At 41.0% G+C, this 22,438-nt stretch overlaps 1 protein-coding gene across 4 annotated transcripts in view; it reads left to right on the top strand.

The window, feature by feature from the left end:
• LOC128643977 (gelsolin-related protein of 125 kDa-like) overlaps nucleotides 1–22,438 on the top strand; it is a 117,490-nt gene that overhangs the window by 76,384 nt on the left and 18,668 nt on the right. For 2 of the 4 annotated variants that reach the window (XM_053696746.1, XM_053696745.1), the window contains exons 3-4: nucleotides 7,398–7,494; nucleotides 8,039–8,103. In XM_053696746.1, coding sequence (XP_053552721.1) covers nucleotides 7,398–7,494; nucleotides 8,039–8,072 — 131 coding nt within the window. In that variant the 3' untranslated portion in view covers nucleotides 8,073–8,103. The remainder of the gene's footprint in view (nucleotides 1–7,397; nucleotides 7,495–8,038; nucleotides 8,104–22,438) is intronic. The other 2 variants (XM_053696743.1, XM_053696744.1) reach the window with 1 other exon arrangement.

Here is a 22,438-nt window from a genome sequence, read left to right as displayed (position 1 = left end):
TGTTCTGCTAATAGCTCCGGCATGGCCTCACAGGTTTTGGTATGCGGATCTTGTCCGGATGGCATCTTGCCAACCATGGACTCTTCCGTTAAGACCAGACCTTCTGTCTCAAGGTCCTTTTTTCCATCCGGATCTGAAATCCTTAAATTTAAAGGTATGGAGATTGAACGCTTGATTCTTGGTCATAGAGGTTTCTCTGACTCCGTGATTAATACTATGTTACAGGCTCGTAAATCTGTATCTCGAGAGATATATTATAGAGTCTGGAAGACTTATATTTCTTGGTGTCTTTCTCATCATTTTTCTTGGCATTCTTTTAGAATACCGAGAATTTTACAGTTTCTTCAGGATGGTTTAGATAAGGGTTTGTCCGCGAGTTCTTTGAAAGGACAAATCTCCGCTCTTTCTGTTCTTTTTCACAGAAAGATTGCTATTCTTCCTGATATTCATTGTTTTGTACAAGCTTTGGTTCGTATAAAACCTGTCATTAAGTCGATTTCTCCTCCATGGAGTTTGAATTTGGTTTGGGAGCTCTTCAAGCTCCTCCGTTTGAACCTATGCATTCATTGGACATTAAATTACTTTCTTGGAAAGTTTTGTTCCTTTTGGCCATCTCTTCTGCTAGAAGAGTTTCTGAATTATCTGCTCTTTCGTGTGAGTCTCCTTTTCTGATTTTTCATCAGGATAAGGCGGTGTTGCGAACTTCTTTTGAATTTTTACCTAAAGTTGTGAATTCCAACAACATTAGTAGAGAAATTGTGGTTCCTTCATTATGTCCTAATCCTAAGAATTCTAAGGAGAAATCATTGCATTCTTTGGATGTTGTTAGAGCTTTGAAATATTATGTTGAAGCTACGAAATCTTTCCGTAAGACTTCTAGTCTATTTGTTATCTTTTCCGGTTCTAGGAAAGGCCAGAAAGCTTCTGCCATTTCTTTGGCATCTTGGTTGAAATCTTTAATTCATCTTGCCTATGTTGAGTCGGGTAAAATTCCGCCTCAAAGAATTACAGCTCATTCTACTAGGTCAGTTTCTACTTCCTGGGCGTTTAGGAATGAAGCTTCGGTTGACCAGATCTGCAAAGCAGCAACTTGGTCCTCTTTGCATACTTTTACTAAATTCTACCATTTTGATGTATTTTCTTCTTCTGAAGCAGTTTTTGGTAGAAAAGTTCTTCAGGCAGCGGTTTCAGTTTGAATCTTCTGCTTATGTTTTTTGTTAAACTTTATTTTGGGTGTGGATTATTTTCAGCAGGAATTGGCTGTCTTTATTTTATCCCTCCCTCTCTAGTGACTCTTGTGTGGAAAGATCCACATCTTGGGTAGTCATTATCCCATACGTCACTAGCTCATGGACTCTTGTTAATTACATGAAAGAAAACATAATTTATGTAAGAACTTACCTGATAAATTCATTTCTTTCATATTAACAAGAGTCCATGAGGCCCACCCTTTTTTGTGGTGGTTATGATTTTTTTGTATAAAGCACAATTATTCCAATTCCTTATTTTATATGCTTCGCACTTTTTTTCTTATCACCCCACTTCTTGGCTATTCGTTAAACTGATTTGTGGGTGTGGTGAGGGGTGTATTTATAGGCATTTTAAGGTTTGGGAAACTTTGCCCCTCCTGGTAGGAATGTATATCCCATACGTCACTAGCTCATGGACTCTTGTTAATATGAAAGAAATGAATTTATCAGGTAAGTTCTTACATAAATTATGTTTTTGGGAGAAAGGTTTTGCGGGCTGTGGTGCCCTCAGATTAGGGTCCGTCAGTTACCCTCCCGGTTTCATTCAGTGTCCTCTAGAGCTTGGGTATATGTTCCCAATAGTAATGAATGAAGCCGTGGACTCTCCTCCCCTTTAGATGGAAAACATAAATTATGCTTACCTAATAATTTAATTTCCATCGAGGGGAGGAGAGTCCACGGCTCCCGCCCATATCTCTTTGGGGCGGACCTAAATTTAATCATCTTCTGGCATCTTTTATACCCTGATATTTCTCCTACTGTTCCTGATTCCCTTGGCAGAATGACTGGGGGATGAGGGAAGTGGGGGTGGTATTTAAGCCTTTGGCTGGGGTGCGTTGCCTCCTCTCCTCCTGGTGGCCAGATTCTTAAGTCCCAATAGTCATGAATGATGCCATGGACTCTCCTCCCCTCGATGGAAATTAAATTATCAGGTAAGCATAATTTATGTTTTCCCTTAAAGGGGTAGTAAAGTCCATATTAAACTTTCATGATTCAGATAGGGCATGTAATTTTAAACAACTTTCCAATTAACTTTTATCTTTGAATTTGCTTTGTCCTCTTGGTTATTCTTAGGTGAAACCTAAACCTAGGTAGGCTTATATGCTAATTTCTAAGCACTTGAAGGCCGCCTCTTATCTGAATGCATTTGACAGTTTTTCACAGCTAGATGGCGTTAGGTCATGTGTTTCATATAGATAACACTGTGCTCATGCATGTGAAGTTATTCAGTCAGCACGAATTTCCTGAAATGCATAATAATCGGTCAAATTATCTGAAATAAGGAGGCAGTCTGCAGAGGCTTAGATACAAGGTAATTACTGAGGTAAAAAGTATATTTCTATAACAGTGTTAGTTATGCAAAACTGGAGAATGGCAAATAAAGGGATTATCTCTCTTTTTAAACAATAACATGTTTGGTGTTTACTGTCCCTTTAAATGTGTGTCTGTATACTAGTGTCTCAGAGTGAATGTCTGTATTAATGTGTTTCCATTGACTTGTTATACCAGCTTCAGAGTATAAACATGTTTATTTTTGTATATGAAATAGGTGATTTTGTTCTTTGAATCCACAGCCCTTTAAAATGAGTTGAGCTTGCAGAGAAATCAGATCTCTTTAGTTTATCACTTTCTGTACACACACATGCTTCTTTATATATGTCTGTATATAAATACTTAGAGAGAAAAATTGAAAATTAATATTTTATTGCTTATCTCTCCTACCTCCCATTGAGAGTGTAATTTATTTTGCTGACTTTGTTTACATAACTTCTATATACTTAAGTATATAAACTTTTAGTATAGGTAGGGAAACCACTGGCAAAATCAACTATTTCAAATACTGAAATAAAGGTAAATTTGTTATTTGTAAACCATTTAATACACTCCAGCAGGTAAAATAGATAATTGGAAACAAATTAAAGAGGAGAATAATTTAGGGTACGTTATCCCTTTAAATCTAAAAATGGTAGTTATCTCCCAAAACTATCGCAGTGTAGGGATTCAGAACCCTGACCCTAAAACATGTGCAGGAGCAAAGGAGAGAAGCTCAACATATTCAAGGCTTTTCAAATGGTGTGTCTCTGGAGTGCAAAACAATACAATTATTTTTAACATATTTAGTTTTAAATGCACTGGGGTTATGGCATACTGCATTACAAGACTACCAAGAGGGGGCACTGAGCCAGATGGATAGGTTTCAGTCTTCACATTAAGCCGAGACATATTTTTTACTCGCTTTTTATTATACTTGAAATAATGAAATTTTGAATGGTGAAATCTGTGCAATAACTCCCCCTTCATTAAATGAGCATTCCCTGTCCGTCTGCTAATGAGTCACTAATGAGATTGAGCTGAATGGGAAACTTTGTGCTAGTCTCATCTGCTGTTCTGTTGAATCGTTGACCCTGTAATCAGAGGCTGGCACTGTACACAATGTGTGCTTTTATACAAGTGCACACTTAATACCCTATAAACCTGATCTTTTTTACAAGGTGATGACTAATAAGATCCTCTCTGTCTACTACACAATATAAACTTTACACATGCTTATTGCACATCCACACTGCGGACCCTTGTATTAGACACATTTGCCCTCCCCTCCCATTAGGGATTCCTGTCTCATTTACATTACACCCCCATGTGCTTTGTAACAAATCTGTCTGTATGTCATTTCAGATAATGGGAAAACAGCAGCTTGTATCTGTAGGCGTGTCTGATCTGGAAGAGCAGTTGTTTCTGACCTGTTTAATCTGGGAGAGCAGTGTGTGTGTGTCTGTCCTGAGGTAGCAGGTGTGTCTGTCCTGAGGTAGCAGGTGTGTCTGTCCTGAGGTAGCAGGTGTGTCTGTCCTGAGGTAGCAGGTGTGTCTGTCCTGAGGTAAAAGGTGTGTCTGACCTAGAGGAGCAGTGTGTCTGATCTAGAGGAGCAGTTTGCCTGGCCTGTGGTAGCAGGTGTGTCTGATCTAGAGGAGCAGTTTGTCTGTCCTTGGGTAGCAGGTGTGTCTGATCTAGAGGAGCAGTTTGTCTGTCCTTGGGTAGCAGGTGTATGATCTAGATGAGCAGTTTGTCTGTCCTTGGGTAGCAAGTGTGTCTGATCTAGAGGAGCAGTTTGTCTGTCCTTGGGTAGCAGGTGTGTGATCTAGAGGAGCAGTTTGTCTGTCCTTGGGTAGCAGGTGTGTGATCTAGAGGAGCAGTTTGTCTGTCCTTGGGTAGCAAGTGTGTCTGATCTAGAGGAGCAGTTTGCCTGGCCTGTGGTAGCAGGTTTGTCTGATCTAGTGGAGCAGTTTGTCTGATCTAGTGGAGCAGTTTGTCTGTCCTTGGGTAGCAGTGTCTGATCTAGTGGAGCAGTTTGTCTGTCCTTGGGTAGCAGTGTCTGATCTAGTGGAGCAGTTTGTCTGTCCTTGGGTAGCATTGTGCCTGGCCTGAGGTAGCAGGTGTGTCTGATCTAGAGGAGTGGTGTGTCTAAAATTCGGAAATCGAATGTTATTTCCAGTTTTCAAATGTTACTTTAGTTTTCGAGTTCATAATTAGATCAAATATCCACATTTGATGTTTTAAATGTAACATTCAATTTAACAAATACTATTCAGAAGTTAAATAGTTCATGTGGTAGGAATTTAGTAAATTGATACATAATAAATTTAAATGTTTGTATTTTGAATATTGCATAATTTGAATATTAAATTTAAAGAGAGCATTAGAAATACTATTACACTAAACAAATGTTAGAATGTTGTACTAACATTCAACATGTGTTAAAATTTGTTTAATTTTTTCTAATGTCCTAGAGTGACTGATGGGTGGGGGGGGAGTACAAGTGACTGTGATGGGGGGGGGAGTGCAAGTGACTGATCAGAGGTGGGGAATACAAGTGACTGTGATCTGCTGGGGAACATAAGTTATTGTTATGTGGGATCGGTGGGTGGTAGTAGGGTGATGGGGGAACCAGACGTGGACTCCTTGCCCAGTGTGTTTAGAGGAATGTGGCTGCACCTCACTGACGAGGCCCATAGGAGGCCGAAACGATCGTCTGGGGTTGTCATGTTCCTTGTTCAGAGGGGAATTGCCTGGTATTTCGGGGCTGGACTGACCTTACTTGGCGGGATCAGACTGATATACTTCAGGAAAGTTTTCTTCTGTGAAAAGCACACTGGTCTAAAAGAGGCTGCTTCCGGGTGGTAAATCGCCATAGAACAAGCCACTGAGCTGTTGTTCGTTCCTGGTAGAGCGCTTCTCTCTTTGTATGCAAATTATTATGACACAGGAGTGACTGATCTGAGGGGATCAGGATAGATTGACTGATCTGGTGGGAGCACGAGTGACTGTGATCTGGTGGGAGCACGAGTGACTGTGATCTGGTGGGAGCACGAGTGACTGATCTGATCTGGTGGGAGCATGAGTGACTGTGATCTGGGAGGAGCACGCGTGACTGTGATCTTGTGGGAGCAAGAGTGACTGTGATCTGGGAGGAGCACGCGTGACTGTGATTTTGTGGGAGCAAGAGTGACTGTGATCTGGGAGGAGCACGAGTGACTGTGATCTGGGGGAGCACGAGTGACTGATCTGGGGGTAGCACGACTGACTGTGATCTGGGGGAGCACGAGTGACTGTGATCTGGGAGGAGCACGAGTGACTGTGATCTGGGGGAGCACGAGTGACTGATCTGGGGGTAGCACGATTGACTGTGATCTGGGGGAGCATGAGTGACTGATCTGGGGGGAGCACGAGTGACTGTGATCTGGGAGGGAGCACAAGTGACTGATCTGGGAGGAGCACGAGTGACTGTGATCTGGGGGGAGCATGAGTGACTGATCTGGGGGGAGCATGAGTGACTGTGATCTTAGGGGAGCACGAGTGACTGATCTAGGGGGACCACAAGTGACTGTGATCTGGGGGGACCACGAGTGACTGGGATCTGGGGGGAGCACGAGTGACTGGAATCTGGGGGAGCACGAGTGACTGTGATCTGGGAGGGAGCACAAGTGACTGATCTGGGAGGAGCACGAGTGACTGTGATCTGGGGGGAGCATGAGTGACTGTGATCTTAGGGGACCACGAGTGACTGATCTGGGGGGACCACGAGTGACTGTGATCTGGGGGGACCACGAGTGACTGTGATCTGGGGGGACCACGAGTGACTGTGATCTGGGGGGACCACGAGTGACTGTGATCTGGGGGGACCACGAGTGACTGGGATCTGGGGGGACCACGAGTGACTGGAATCTGGGGGGAGCATGAGTGACTGATCTGGGGAGAGCATGAGTAACTGTTATCTTAGGGGAGCACGAGTGACTGATCTGGGGGGAGCACAAGTGACTGTGATCTGGGGGGAGCACGAGTGACTGTGATTTGGGGGACCACAACTGACTGTGATCCTGGGGGAGCACAAGTGACTGTGATCGGGGGGAACACAAATGACTGTGATTTGGGGGACCACAACTGACTGTGTCTGGGGGGGAACATGAGTGACTGTAAACTGGGGGACCCCAAGTTACTGTGATCCGGGGGAAGCAGGAGTGACTTTGATCCGGGGGAAGCAGGAGTGACTTTGATCCGGGGGAAGCAGGAGTGACTTTGATCCGGGGGAAGCAGGAGTGACACTGATCCGGAGGAGAGCAGGAGTGACACTGATCCGGGGGGAGCAGGAGTGACTGTGATCTGGGGGGAGCAGGAGTGACTGTGATCTGGGGGAGGGGAGCAGGAGTGACTTTGATCCGGGGGAAGCAGGAGTGACACTGATCGGGGGAGAGCAGGAGTGACTGTGATCTGGGAGAGGGGAGCAGGAGTGATTTTAATCCAGGGGAAGCAGGAGTGACACTGATCTGGGGGAAGCAGGAGTGACTTTGATCCGGGGGAAGCAGGAGTGACTTTGATCCGGGGGAGAGCAGGAGTGACACTGATCCGGGGGGAGCAGGAGTGACTGTGATCTGGGGAGGAGCAAGAGTGACTGTGATCTGTGGAGGGAGATGAATTGACTGATCCGGGGGAAGCAGGAGTGACACTGATTGGGGGAGAGCAGGACTGACTGTGATCTGGGGGGACCACTAGTGACTGTGATCTGGGGGTGGGCATGAGTGACTTTGATCTGGAGGGGGGTAGGTGTGCCTGACCTTTGGAACATATTATCACAATATGCTTTCCTACTTCCAGACAATGAAAGTTTCTCCTTTCAATACCTGCCTGGAAAGCTGCGAGGTAGCGAGTTTGAGAAGATGCTGACTAAGGAAGAGCTGGAAGAGGAACAGCGGTAAGATTTCCCATAGTTACTTGCTTCTCTTGGCTGCACAAGAAAGCAAATGTGACCTGACCCATTCAGACTATAAATGTATAATTACTTGAGATAAAACAACCCTGAGGGGCAATAAAAATAATGCAATATTTTACAGGCCATATAATAATATACAGTGAACTAGCTCTGGTCACATTAAATAGGGATTGTTTATAGAGATTAACATGCTGGTATATTAATGTATTCTGAAATATTGCAGTCACTGCCCTCTGACCCAGAGAACTTGCAATCTAACTTGTGAAATGATTTTGTACTTATTCAGGCCTCACCCACTTCAAAGGCTGCACTATAAACCGTTTCACTGCCAACTTATGATTTGCCAATATGTCAATTAAAGGGTTAACATTTTTTGTCTTTTTCTTAAAATATTGAAATTGTATTCAAGGAGACAAACGTGTGTGCTAGAAAAGCGTTCCTCCTCGAACATACATGTAACATGCTTATAACGTGTTCTGTACACATGAAGCACAGCACCATGATGAGTCGTACATTTGCCTTGCAGGATTGAGTTGACCTCTGATCTCACATCACTGTAACACGTACAGGCCCCTACACACTTATCTTGTGGTAAGACAAAGCTCCCCGTGTGTTAGCGCTAGACACCCTGTAACACTCAGTGTTGTGCCACCCGCTCCCATACTGACCCTGTACCCACAACTGGATCCTCATTACTGTAAGTGCTTGTAAATCTGGCAGTGGTTAAATAGTATTACATATCCTCTCATTTAAGTGTTCCCTTTAATTTATGTTTCTTTCATGTAAATGGCAAGAGTCCATGAGCTAGTGACGTATGGGATATACAATCCTACCAGGAGGGGTAAAGTTTCCCAAACCTCAAATGCCTATAAATACACCCCTCACCACACCCACAATTCAGTTTTACAAACGTTGCCTCCTATGGAGGTGGTGAAGTAAGTTTGTGCTAAGATTTCTACGTTAACATGCGCTTCTCCGCTTTTTTTGAAGCACGATTCCTCTCAGTGTACAGCGAATGTCAGAGGGACGTGAAGAGAGTATCACCTATTGAAAGCAATGATTTTCCTAACGGGGGTCTATTTCATAGGTTCTCTGTTATCGGTCGTAGAGATTCATCTCCTACCTCCCTTTTCAGATCGACGATATACTCTCATATACCATTACCTCTACTGATAACTGTTTCAGTACTGGTTTGGCTATCTGCTATATGTGGATGGGTGTCTTTTCTGGTAAGTATGTTTTTATTACTTAAGACACCCCAGCTATGGTCTGGCACTTTATGCATTTATATAAAGTTCTAAATATATGTATTGTACTTATATTTGCCATGAGTCAGGTTCATGTATTTCCTTGTGCAGACTGTCAGTTTCATATTTAGGGAAAATAAACATATTAAGAAATATTTTTCTTACCTGGGGTTTAGTCTTTTTTTCAATTGACTACTTTTTTTCTTACAAATTGCTGGCAGTACTAGGCCCGCGGGTGCGCCAAATGCTAGACTTTATTGCGTAATTTATGGCGCGAAAAGTACGTCCGTTGACGCAAGTTCGTCATTTCCGGCATCGTAGTTGACGCCGAAGCCTTACACACGGTTGCGTTAGTGACGCAAGTGTGTCATTTCCGGATATTGTGGCACCAAAATATTTTCAGTTACGTTGTGCGTCATACTTGGCGCCAAATTTTTTCATTAATTTAATACCCCATTGCTATTTGCCTCTTGCCTTTTTCTATGTCAGAGGGCTATGCTATTTGCATTTTTTTTTTCCCATTCCTGAAACTGTTATATAAGGAAATTGAGAAATTTTGCTTTATATGTTGTTTTTTATTTTACATTTTGCAAGATGTCTCAATCTGATCCTGCCTCAGAAGTATCTGTTGGAACTTTGCTGCCTGATGTTGGTTCTTCTAAAGCTAAGTGCATTATATTTCCGAATGTCATTGTATTGGTGGTTATGATAAACTTTTACATGCAGATATTGTGTCCATCAGTAAATAGTACATTTCCTATTGTTGTTCCTTCAACTGTACATGTTATACCTATGAAATTTAAAGAATTTGTTACTGATTCTATTCAGAAGGGTTTGTCCTCTGTTCTGCCTTCTAATTAATATAAAGGTCTTTTAAAACTTCTCATAAGGTTGATGAAATTTCAAATGACCGACAACATAATGAATTATCCTCTTCTGATGAGGATCTATCTGATTCAGAAGATCTTTCCTCAGATATTGACACTAACAAATCTACTTATTTATTTAAAATTAAGTATTTTTGTTCTTTGTTAAAGAAGTGTTAATTATTTTGGATATCGTGGAAACTAGTCCTCTTGATATTAGAACTAGTAAATTCTGTTTTTAAACCTCCTGTGGTTACTCCAGAGGTTTTTTCCTGTTCCTGATGCTATTTCTATTATGATTTCTAAGGAATGGAATTAGCCGGGTACTTCTTTTATTCCTTCTTCAAGGTTTAAAAAATTGTATCCTTTTACCAGCAATTTCTATTGAGTTTTGGGAAAAGATCCTCAAAGTCGATGGGGCTATTTCTACTCTTGCTGAACGTACCTCTATTCCTATGGAAGATAGTACTTAAGTTCCTTTAGATAGGAAACTTGAATCTTATCTAAGGAAAGCTTATTTATATTCAGGTCGTCTCAGGCCTGCAATTTTCTCTGGCTGATGTTGTAGCTGCAGCAACTTTTTTGTTGGAGATTTAGCGCAACAAGAATTGGATTTTGATTTATCTAGTATTGTTCGCTTACTGCAACATACTAATCAGTTCTGATGCCATTTTTTTATATAATCAAGATTGATGTTAGATCTATGTCTTTAGCTATTTTTAGCTACAAGAGTTTTGAGGCTTAAATCTTGGAATGCTGATATGACTTTTTTAATCTAGATTGCTATCTCTTTCTTTCCAAGATAATAAGAGACCTAAGGGTAAATATAAAGCTTCTAAATCATTTTCGTTCTTTTTGTCAAATAAGGAACAAAAACCTAATCCTTCCCTATGGAATCTGTTTCCAATTGGAAACCTTCATTAAATGGATTAAATCCAACCCATTTAAGAAACCAAAAGCCAGACCCTAAGTCCGCATGAAGGTGTGACTCTCATTCCAGCTCAGCTGGTAGGGGGCAGATTAAGGTTTTTCTCAATAATGTTTTGGATAAATTCGGTCCAAAATCAATGGTTTCAGAGTATTGTCTCTCAGGGGTTTCGAATAGGATTCTGAGTAAATCCTCGTGTGAGAAGATTTTTTTTCTCTCACGCATCCCAGCAAATCCAGTTAAAGCTCAGGCTTTCCTGAAGTGTGTTTCAGACCTGGAGTTTCAGGGGTAGTCATGCCAGTTCCTTTTCAAGGACATTGTCTGGGGTTTTATTCAAATCTATTCATTGTCCCAAAGAAGGAAATTTCATTCAGACCAATTCTGGATCTGAAAATTTTGAATCGTTATGTAAGAGTACCAATTTTCAAATGGTGACTTTAAAGACTGTTCTTCCTTTTATTCAGCAAGGACATTTTAGGTCCACAATGGATTGCAAGATGTATAGCTTCATATTCCGATTCATTCAGATCATTATCAGTTCCTGAGATTCTCTTTTCTAGACAAGCGGTACCAATTCGTTGCTTTTCCATTTGGTCTAGCAACCGCTCAAAGAATCTTTTTTAAAGGTTCTTGGTGCCCTGCTTTACGGAAACCAGAGAGCAGGGTATTGCGGTGTTTCCTTATTTGGACGATATCTTGGTACTAGCTCAGTCTTTCCATTCTGCAGAATCTAACACTAATCAACTAGTGTTGTTTCTTCGGAAACATGGTTGGAGGATCAATTTTCCAAAAAGTTTCTTCATTCCTCAGACAAGGGTCACCTTTTTAGGTTTCCAGATAGATTCAGTGTCCATGACTCTGGACTCTATTTATCAAGGTCTGTCGGACCTGATCCGACAGTGCGGATCAGGTCCGACAGACCTCGCTGAATACGGCGAGCAATAGCTGCTGGTGCAGCGCCGCCCCCTGCAGACTCGCAGCCAATGGGCCGCCAGCAGGGGGTGTCAATCAACCCGATCGTACTCGATCGGGTTGATTTCCGGCGATGTCTGTCCGCCTGCTCAGAGCAGGTGGACAGGTTATGGAGCAGCGGTCTTTGTGACCGCTGCTTCATAACTGCTGTTTCTGGTGAGCCTGCAGGCTCGCCAGAAACACGGGGCATCAAGCTCCATTCGGAATTTGATAAATATGCCCTTCTTTCTCTAACAGACAAGAGACGTTTGAAAGTGGTTGCAGCCTGTCGGCACCTTCAGTCTCAGTCATTCCCTTCAGTGGTTATGTTCATAGAAAATTTAGGTTTCATGACTGCAGCATTGGACACGATTCCCTTTGCTCGTTCTCACATGAGACCTCTCCAGCTTTGTTTGTATAATCCCTGCACCATGGATTCAGCAAAGATATCACAATTAATATCCTTAAATCCCAATGTTTGACACTCTCTGACGTGGTGGTAAATCACCAGCGTTTAGTTCAAGGGACTTCTTTGTTCGGCTAACTTGGACTATGATCTCTACAGATGCAAGTCTTTCAGGTTGGGGAGCTGTTTGGGGATCTCTGACAGCACAAGGGGTTTGGAAATCTCAAGAGGCGAGATTACCAATCAATATTTTAGAACTCCGTGCAATTCTCAGAGCTCTTCAGTTTTGGCCTCTGTTGAAGAGAGAACTGTTAATTTATTTTCAAATAGACAATATCACATACAGTTGCATTTGTCAATCAGCAGCTATGAAGAAGTATCTCGGATACTTGCTTGGGCGGAATCCAGCTCCTGTCTAATTTCTGCGGTGCATATCCCAGGTATAGACATTGGGAGGTGGATTATCTCAGCCGTCAGACGTTACATCCTGGGGAGTGGTTCCTCCATCCAAATGTGTTTTCTCAGGTTGTTCAGATATGGGGTCTTCTACAGATAGATCTGATGGCCTCTCATCTAAACAAGAGACTTCCCAGATGCCTGTCCAGGTTTAGGGATTTTCAGGAGGAAGCAGTGGGTGCGCTGACACTTCCTTGGTGTTATCAACCTGCTTATATTTTCCCGCCTCTAGTTCTTCTTCCAAGAGTGATTTTCAGAATCATCATGGAACAATCGTTTGTGTTGCTGGTGGCTCCAGCATGGCCTCACAGGTTTTGATATGCGGGTCTTGTTCGGATGTCCAGCTGCCAACCTTGGCCACTTCTGTTAAGGCCAGACCTACTGTTTCAAGGTCCGTTTTTCCATCAGATTTTCAAATAATTAAATTTGAAGGTATGGAAATTGATCGCTTAGTGCTAAGTCATAGAGGTTTCTCTGACTCAGTGATTAATACTATGTTACAAGCTCGTAAATCTGTCTCTTGAAAGATTTATTATCGAGTTTGGAAGACTTACATTTCATGGTGTTCTCATAAATTCTCTTGTTATTCTTTTAGAGTTGCAAGAAATTTACAGTTTCTTCAGGATGGTTTGGATAAGGTTTTGTCTGACAAATCTCTGCTCTTTCTGTTTTATTGTACAGGCTTTAGTTCATATTTAAGCCTGTCATTAAATCAATCTCTCCTCCTTGGAGTCTTAATTTGGTTTGGAGGGCTTTACAGGCTCCTCCATATTGAGCCTATGCATTCTTTGGACATTTAACTACTTTCTTGGAAAGTATTGTTCCTTTTGGTCATCTTTTCTGCTAGAAGAGTTTCTGAGCTATCTGCTCTTTCTTGTGAATCTCCTTTTCTGATTTTTCATCAGGATAAGGTGGTTTTGCGGACTTCATTTAAATTTTTTCATAAGGTTGTGAATTCTAACATTAATAGAGAAATTGTTGTCCTTTCCTTGTGTCCTAATCCTAAGAATTCTTTGGAAAGATCCTTACATTCTTTGGATGTGGTGAGAGCTTTGAAATATTATATTGAAGCTACTAAAGATTTCAGGAAGACTTCTAGTCTATTTATAGTTATATTTTCTGGTCCTAGGAAAGGTCAGAAAACTTCTGCTATTTCCTTGGTTTCTTGGTTAAAGCTTTTTATTCATCAAGCTTATTGGAGTCGGGTCAGGCCCCATCTCAGAGAATTACAGCTCATTCTACTAGATCAGTCTCCACTTTGTGGGCTTTTAAGAATGAAGCTTCAGTTGATCAAATTTGCAAAGCGGCAACTTGGTCTTCTTTACATACATTTACTAAATTCTACCGTTTTTATGTTTTTGCTTCTTCAGAAGCAGTTTTTGGTAGAAAAGTTCTTCAGGCAGCTGTTTCAGTCTGATTCTTCTGCTGATGTTTTAAGTTTTTCTTGACATTTAAAGAATAAACTTATATTTTGGGTTGTGGATTATTTTTTCAGCGGAAAATGGCTGTTGTTTATTTTTATCCCTCCCTCTCTAGTGACTCTTGCGTGGAGTTCCACATCTTGGGTATTGATATCCCATATGTCACTAGCTCATGGGCTCTTGCCAATTACATGAAAGAAAACATAATTTATGTAAGAATTTACCTGATAAATTAATTTCTTTCATATTGCCAAGAGTCCATGAGGCCCACCCTTTTTTATGGTGGTTATGATTTTTTGTATAAAGCACCATTATTTCCAAATTCCTTTGTTGATGCTTTTTACTCCTTTCTTTATCACCCCACTACTTGGCTATTCGTTAAACTGAATTGTGGGTGTGGTGAGGGGTGTATTTATAGGCATTTGAGGTTTGGGAAACTTTGCCCCTCCTGGTAGGATTGTATATCCCATACGTCACTAGCTCATGGACTCTTGCCAATATGAAAGAAATTAATTTATCAGGTAAATTCTTACATAAATTATGTTTTTTAACATTTGACATGAAAAATCATTTAACTTGTCACTAATACTTATTGCTTCTTAAAACCCCTCCTATTGCTCCATATAACCCTCACTATAACCCCTCATATTGCATCATATAACCCTCAATATATCTCCTCCTATTGCACCATATAACCCTCCCTATTACTCCTCCTATTGAACATATAACCCTCCCTATTACTCCTCCTATTGCTCATATAACCCTCCCTATAACTCCTCCTATTGCTCATATAACCCTCCTATTGCTCCATATAACCCTCCCTATAACTCCTCCTATTGCACCATATAACCCTCCCTATTACTCCTCCTATTGCACATATAACCCTCCCTATTACTCCTCCTATTGCTCATATAACCCTCCTGTAACACCTCCTTATGCACCATATAACCCTCCCTATAACACCTCCTTATGCACCATACAACCCTCCCTATTACACCTCCTTATGCACCATATAACCCTCCCTATAACACCTCCTTATGCACCATGTAACCCTCCCTATAACTCCTCCTTATGCACCATATAACCCTCCCTATAAAATCTCCTTATGCACCATATAACCCTCCCTATAACACCTCCTTATGCACCATATAACCCTCCCTATAACACCTCCTTATGCACCATATAACCCTCCCTATAACACCTCCTTATGCACCATATAACCCTCCCTATAACACCTCCTTATGCACCATATAACCCTCCCTATAACATCTCCTTATGCACCATATAACCCTCCCTATAACACCTCCTTATGCACCATATAACCCTCCCTATAACACCTCCTTATGCACCATATAACCCTCCCTATAACATCTCCTTATGCACCATATAACCCTCCCTATAACACCTCCTTATGCACCATATAACCCTCCCTATAACACCTCCTTATGCACCATATAACCCTCCCTATAACATCTCCTTATGCACCATATAACCCTCCCTATAACACCTCCTTATGCACCATATAACCCTCCCTATAACACCTCCTTATGCACCATATAACCCTCCCTATAACACCTCCTTATGCACCATATAACTCTCCCTATAACACCTCCTTATGCACCATATAACCCTCCCTATTACACCTCCTTATGCGCCATATAACCCTCCCTATAACACCTCCTTATGCACCATATAACCCTCCCTATAAGACCTCCTTATGCACCATATAACCCTCCCTATAACACCTCCTTATGCACCATATAACTCTCCCTATAGCTCATATAAACCTTTGTATAGTCTCCTATTGCAATAGCTTCCTTTTCTTACATAGAGATGTTCAGGAGATATTTACTAGTCAGCTTTATACAGTTATGCTGCATCAGTTTCAAGTGATTTATCATATGGGTATTATGTCCTTTTAATGTCCCTTTAACTTTTTCACTGCCAGAAGTACCAGCAACTCTCCCTAACTACCGTGTTCCAGTCATATATACCTTTACATAATAACATCTCTAACTATAAATGTATGGTTTTGCTTTAGCATTTCGTATAAGGAGCAAGAAAAGGTTAAAAAGTGATTTGGTACTGACACGCAACTGGTTAAATGCACGTGAAAAAATAATATAAAATGTTTATGTGTAGTAAAAAAAACTAATTTGCAATATATTTTCTCTTTTACCTTCTTTTCCTGTAATTTAATTTTAGAATTTTCCAGTTCCTGCCAAAATTGAAAGCTAGCACTGTAGGTGTCACACACTTAACCCTGCTACATTCTACATGACCACTGTTTGATCACTATAGTAACTTATTTATATCTGTTCATAACTGGCCCCAGCAGTGATAAAATCAAAGGCTTAAAAATGGTGCTGCAAAACAATGCAATGCCATAACAAAATGACAGTTTAAATGCTTATAAAACATTTGTCTATACAGATCGTATGCATTATACTATTCATGCATAACAATGTGTGTTATGACCCTTTAAGATAATCCCTCAAAGAAAGCATCTCCGTGTGTCCTCTTGTGTATTTAAAATAAATGAATGGGTTTTTTTTCTATAACATTAAAAAAAGTAAAAATAAATTGGCAGTAATTTTTTTTAAATAAATTCAATGGGGCACATAATATTACGGCCTTTACAGCGTTCATGCAAATTTGCTCTACTCTATGAGTTGTAATGTCCCTTTTTAAATAATAAATAAAAAGTGATTGCAGCTAATTTAGAAGTTCTGAGTCTATTTTGTGTAAAAAAATCCTCAAAGCAAAGTGTGGAAAACAGCACCAACAGATATGTGGCTTGTGGGGCACGGAACCCAGGATCTGCCTTATCCTGCAAATACTTCAAGTAGCAAAAAAGATTTGTTCCAGCCACCAATAGTTAAAAAACCTTTATTTCTTCATATAGGGTCTTTTGACAAACATACAACGTTTCAGACCTGCTATAGGTCCTTAGTCATAGACATGACTAAGGACCTATAGCAGGTCTGAAACGTTGTATGTTTGTCAAAAGACCCTATATGAAGAAATAAAGGTTTTTTAACTATTGGTGGCTGGAACAAATCTTTTTTGCTACTTGTGTAAAAAAATCACAGGAGCCTTGTTATATAATTTTATGTGAACGATTTTGTAATGAAAATAAATGCAATATTATGTAAATCTGACTTGTGCAGGTCCCAAGAGTACTGTAGATTTTCCTCCAACTCACAGAGGTTGCTCCACCCCAGAGGAACTTTTGTCCTATCAGCACGGTCACACCATGACCTATCAGATAAGATTTAGGTCACAAGCCAGTGGTGTGCCGCCCTAGGACCCTGGGAAATCTGATGACGATTGCTTTTATCTTGTAACTGCCTCATATATTTCTCACAGCCGGAGCCCGGGGACACATAGAACGGTCATACTCGCCTCACTAGACAACCAGGGGACAAATAGAACGGTCATACTCGCCTCACTAGACAACCAGGGGACACATAGAGCGGTCATACTCACCTCACTAGACAACCAGGGGACACATAGAACGGTCATACTCACCTCACTAGACAACCAGGGGACACATAGAACGGTCATACTCACCTCACTAGACAACCAGGGGACACATAGAGCGGTCATACTCACCTCACTAGACAACCAGGGGACACATAGAGCGGTCATACTCACCTCACTAGACAACCAGGGGACACATAGAACGGTCATACTCGCCTCACTAGACAACCAGGGGACACATAGAACGGTCATACTCACCTCACTAGACAACCAGGGGACACATAGAACGGTCATACTCACCTCACTAGACAACCAGGGGACACATAGAGCGGTCATACTCACCTCACTAGACAACCAGGGGACACATAGAGCGGTCATACTCACCTCACTAGACAACCAGGGGACACATAGAACGGTCATACTCACCTCACTAGACAACCAGGGGACACATAGAGCGGTCATACTCACCTCACTAGACAACCAGGGGACACATAGAGCGGTCATACTCACCTCACTAGACAACCAGGGGACACATAGAGCGGTCATACTCACCTCACTAGACAACCAGGGGACACATAGAGCGGTCATACTCACCTCACTAGACAACCAGGGGACACATAGAGCGGTCATACTCGCCTCACTAGACAACCAGGGGACACATAGAACGGTCATACTCGCCTCACTAGACAACCAGGGGACACATAGAGCGGTCATACTCACCTCACTAGACAACCAGGGGTTATTGATTTGTAATAAAATGAGTAGCAAAACCCTTAAAGGGATATAAAACCCACATTTGTTTTCTTTCATGCATCAGACATACAATTTCAAACAACTTTCCAATTTACTTCTATTATCAAATTTAAAATTTTCTTCGATTTCTTGTTATCCTTTGTGGAAAAGCAGGAAGGCAAGTTAAGGGGTGTGCACGTGTCTGCAATACTAAATGGCAGCAGTTTTGCAACAATGTTACACATTAACAAGAGCACTATTTCCTGTCATGTAGTGCTTCAGACATGTGCACGCTACCTGTCTAGATATCTCTTCAACAAAGAATAACAAGAGAACAAAGGAAATTTGATGATAGAAGTAAATTGGAAACTTTTTTTAAAATTGTATTCTATCTGAATTATGAAATAATTTTTTGGGGTTTCATGTCCCTTTAAGAGAGCATAGGAGCAGCAACACTTTTATAGCACTGACCTTCAAACATCTCTGTCTTAGAAATTCTGCTGCCCTAGGCACAGGTCTAGCTGGTCTAGGCTGCAATGTGTCCTTGCTCACAGGCCTGTCCTTCACTTGCAGAGTTTTGTATGTAATCTCTTCACTTGTAGCAAACTCTGCAACCGTCACATGCATCAAGCTCTTGTGTTCTTCATAAGTGGAAATCTATAGAACTTAAAGGGACAGTAAACACCTTGTAATTACAAGACATTTCTGCTGGGTTTCTATAGAACAGTGATTTTTAACCTTTTTTTTGCCGTGGCACACTTTTTTACATTAAAAAATCCTGTGGCACACCACCATCCCAAAATTTTTAAAAGATCACACATTGTAGCCTAATACAGCATATATATATACACATACACACAAACACACACATACTGTATGTATTGTGCTGTTATGCCATGTCACCTACAAACTACCCCTGCACTGGGAGTAAAAAACAAGCAAAGTTTAAAAAATATGTCACACTGTTGTCAGTCTGCCGTGGCACACCTGAGGATCTCTCACGGCACACTAGTGTGCCACGGCACACTGGTTGAAAAACACTGCTATAGAATAACATGTCAGCCAAGTCTAAACGTTTTTAAAAAATAAATAAAAGTGATGGTAAATTTCAGACTATAAGAATGTTGCAATGAGAAATATATTAGTTTTGCAAGTAAAACCACATAATTATTTTTTTAAAGTGTATATATATTTTCTATTAAAAGGTTTATAATCCTAATTGGTATTGTTTGTTCCCCCGCTTCCCTTCGTTTCCTCTTTTGGCTGGGCTGTGATGTATAGAGCAGTCACACCCACTCGCTACATAGACTTTCTAAGGGCTTTAAAGGGGCTGGACTTCAAGATTGTCAAATGACACACACGCTGATTGGATGTTCACTGGAATTGTCATTAAAAAAAAAAGAATTCATCCTAGTGGGCCAGCATAACATTGCAATAGAAGTATTACTATATGCACCAATTTAACCCTTAACAGATGGATTAAAAACAGAAATTGTACACATACTTTTTTAATGGCAAAGATTAAATATATGGCATTTGATTAGTTAAAGTTTACCATCACTTTCACATCCTTTTTACAACTATTATTTATCACACGCCTCCCACCATTTGCCTTACTTGGAGGAGATGATCTGGGCTTTAGGCCTCAGACAACACGGCTAACCACTGTGATAAAGTTAGTATAAAGTGCATAGGTTTGAAGCTGTTATCTTATAACTTAGGGACATATATGTAGCAGTGTTAGCCTTGATAAATCTTTAGGTGCATTTCAAGTTCTGGGAATTAGAAATTGCTCAATTTTCAGAGCTAGATGACATAATATTGCCAAGTTGTTTCATTACACATAAATCACATATAGATATCTCTATAAAAGTCACCAGACACAGCCAGTGGTGATTTTAGGCGGACACTATGCACCCCAGTAATTACTGTATCCCCCTCCCTGACCTTAAAGGTGTCATATGCCCTTTATTTACAGGTAGTGACTTATTGACATCTCCATAGCAAGGGCCGGCGTAAAGGAAATGGGGGAAACGTAATAAAGCTAGTATTAGTCAGTAGAACATGGGGTATCCATCTGTACCTCCAGTCCAGCCCAGCCTGGTATACAGCATGGTCAGATTTTTGCAACACACATTAAATAGTCTAAAACCTTAGCCAAATGACTAAGACCACTGCATATTTACGTTTTCTACATTGTAGATCAAACATTTCACAGTCTTAGGCCTAGATTTAGAGTTCGGCGGTAAAAGGGCTGTTAACGCTCCGCGGGTTTTTTTCTGGCCGCACCATAAATTTAACTCTGGTATCGAGAGTTCAAACAAATGCTGCGTTAGGCTCCAAAAAAGGAGCGTAGAGCATTTTTACCGCAAATGCAACTCTCGATACCAGAGTTGCTTACGGACGCGGCCGGCATCAAAAACGTGCTCGTGCACGATTCTCCCATAGGAAACAATGGGGCTGTTTGAGCTGAAAAAAAACCTAACACCTGCAAAAAAGCAGCGTTCAGCTCCTAACGCAGCCCCATTGTTTCCTATGGGGAAACACCTCCTAAGTCTGCACCTAACACCCTAACATGTACCCCGAGTCTAAACACCCCTAACCTTACACTTATTAACTCCTAATCTGCCGCCCCCGCTATCGCTGACCCCTGCATTACACTTTTAACCCCTAATCTGCCGCTCCGTAAACCGCCGCCACCTACGTTATCCCTATGTACCCCTAATCTGCTGCCCTAACATCGCCGACCCCTATGTTATATTTATTAACCCCTAATCTGCCCCCCACAACGTCGCCGACACCTGCCTACACTTATTAACCCCTAATCTGCCGAGCGGACCTGAGCGCTACTATAATAAAGTTATTAACCCCTAATCCGCCTCACTAACCCTATCATAAATAGTATTAACCCCTAATCTGCCCTCCCTAACATCGCCGACACCTACCTTCAATTATTAACCCCTAATCTGCCGACCGGAGCTCACCGCTATTCTAATAAATGTATTAACCCCTAAAGCTAAGTCTAACCCTAACACTAACACCCCCCTAAGTTAAATATAATTTTTATCTAACGAAATAAATTAACTCTTATTAAATAAATGATTCCTATTTAAAGCTAAATACTTACCTGTAAAATAAATCCTAATATAGCTACAATATAAATTATAATTATATTATAGCTATTTTAGGATTAATATTTATTTTACAGGCAACTTTGTAATTATTTTAACCAGGTACAATAGCTATTAAATAGTTAAGAACTATTTAATAGTTACCTAGTTAAAATAATAACAAATTTACCTGTAAAATAAATCCTAACCTAAGATATAATTAAACCTAACACTACCCTATCAATAAAATAATTAAATAAACTACCTACAATTACCTACAATTAACCTAACACTACACTATCAATAAATTAATTAAACACAATTGCTACAAATAAATAAAATTAAATAAACTATCTAAAGTACAAAAAATAAAAAAGAACTAAGTTACAGAAAATAATAAAATATTTACAAACATAAGAAAAATATTACAACAATTTTAAACTAATTACACCTACTCTAAGCCCCCTAATAAAATAACAAAGCCCCCCAAAATAAAAAATTCCCTACCCTATTCTAAAATACAAATATTACAAGCTCTTTTACCTTACCAGCCCTGAACAGGGCCCTTTGCGGGGCATGCCCCAAGAATTTCAGCTCTTTTGCCTGTAAAAAAAAACATACAATACCCCCCCCCCAACATTACAACCCACCACCCACATACCCCTAATCTAACCCAAACCCCCCTTAAATAAACCTAACACTACCCCCCTGATGATCTTCCTACCTTGTCTTCACCATGCCAGGTTCACCGATCCGTCCTGGCTCCAAGATCTTCATCCAACCCAAGCGGGGGCTAGACATCCACTGAAGAAGTCCAGAAGAGGGTCCAAAGTCTTCCTCCTATCCGGCAAGAAGAGGACATCCGGACCGGCAAACATCTTCTCCAAGCGGCATCTTCTATCTTCTTCCATCCGATGACGACCGGCTCCATCTTGAAGACCTCCAGCGCGGATCCATCCTCTTCTTCCGACGACTAGACGACGAATGACGGTTCCTTTAAGGGACGTCATCCAAGATGGCGTCCCTCGAATTCCGATTGGCTGATAGGATTCTATCAGCCAATCGGAATTAAGGTAGGAATTTTCTGATTGGCTGATGGAATCAGCCAATCAGAATATAGTTCAATCCGATTGGCTGATCCAATCAGCCAATCAGATTGAGCTCGCATTCTATTGGCTGATCGGAACAGCCAATAGAATGCGAGCTCAATCTGATTGGCTGATTGGATCAGCCAATCGGATTGAACTATATTCTGATTGGCTGATTCCATCAGCCAATCAGAAAATTCCTACCTTAATTCCGATTGGCTGATAGAATCCTATCAGC

Source organism: Bombina bombina, unplaced genomic scaffold, assembly GCF_027579735.1.
Source record: "Bombina bombina isolate aBomBom1 unplaced genomic scaffold, aBomBom1.pri scaffold_469, whole genome shotgun sequence".
NCBI classification, from domain to species: domain Eukaryota; kingdom Metazoa; phylum Chordata; class Amphibia; order Anura; family Bombinatoridae; genus Bombina; species Bombina bombina.
The sequence above is the reverse complement of the archived record's forward strand: the minus strand, read 5'-3'. Positions and strand labels throughout refer to the sequence as shown.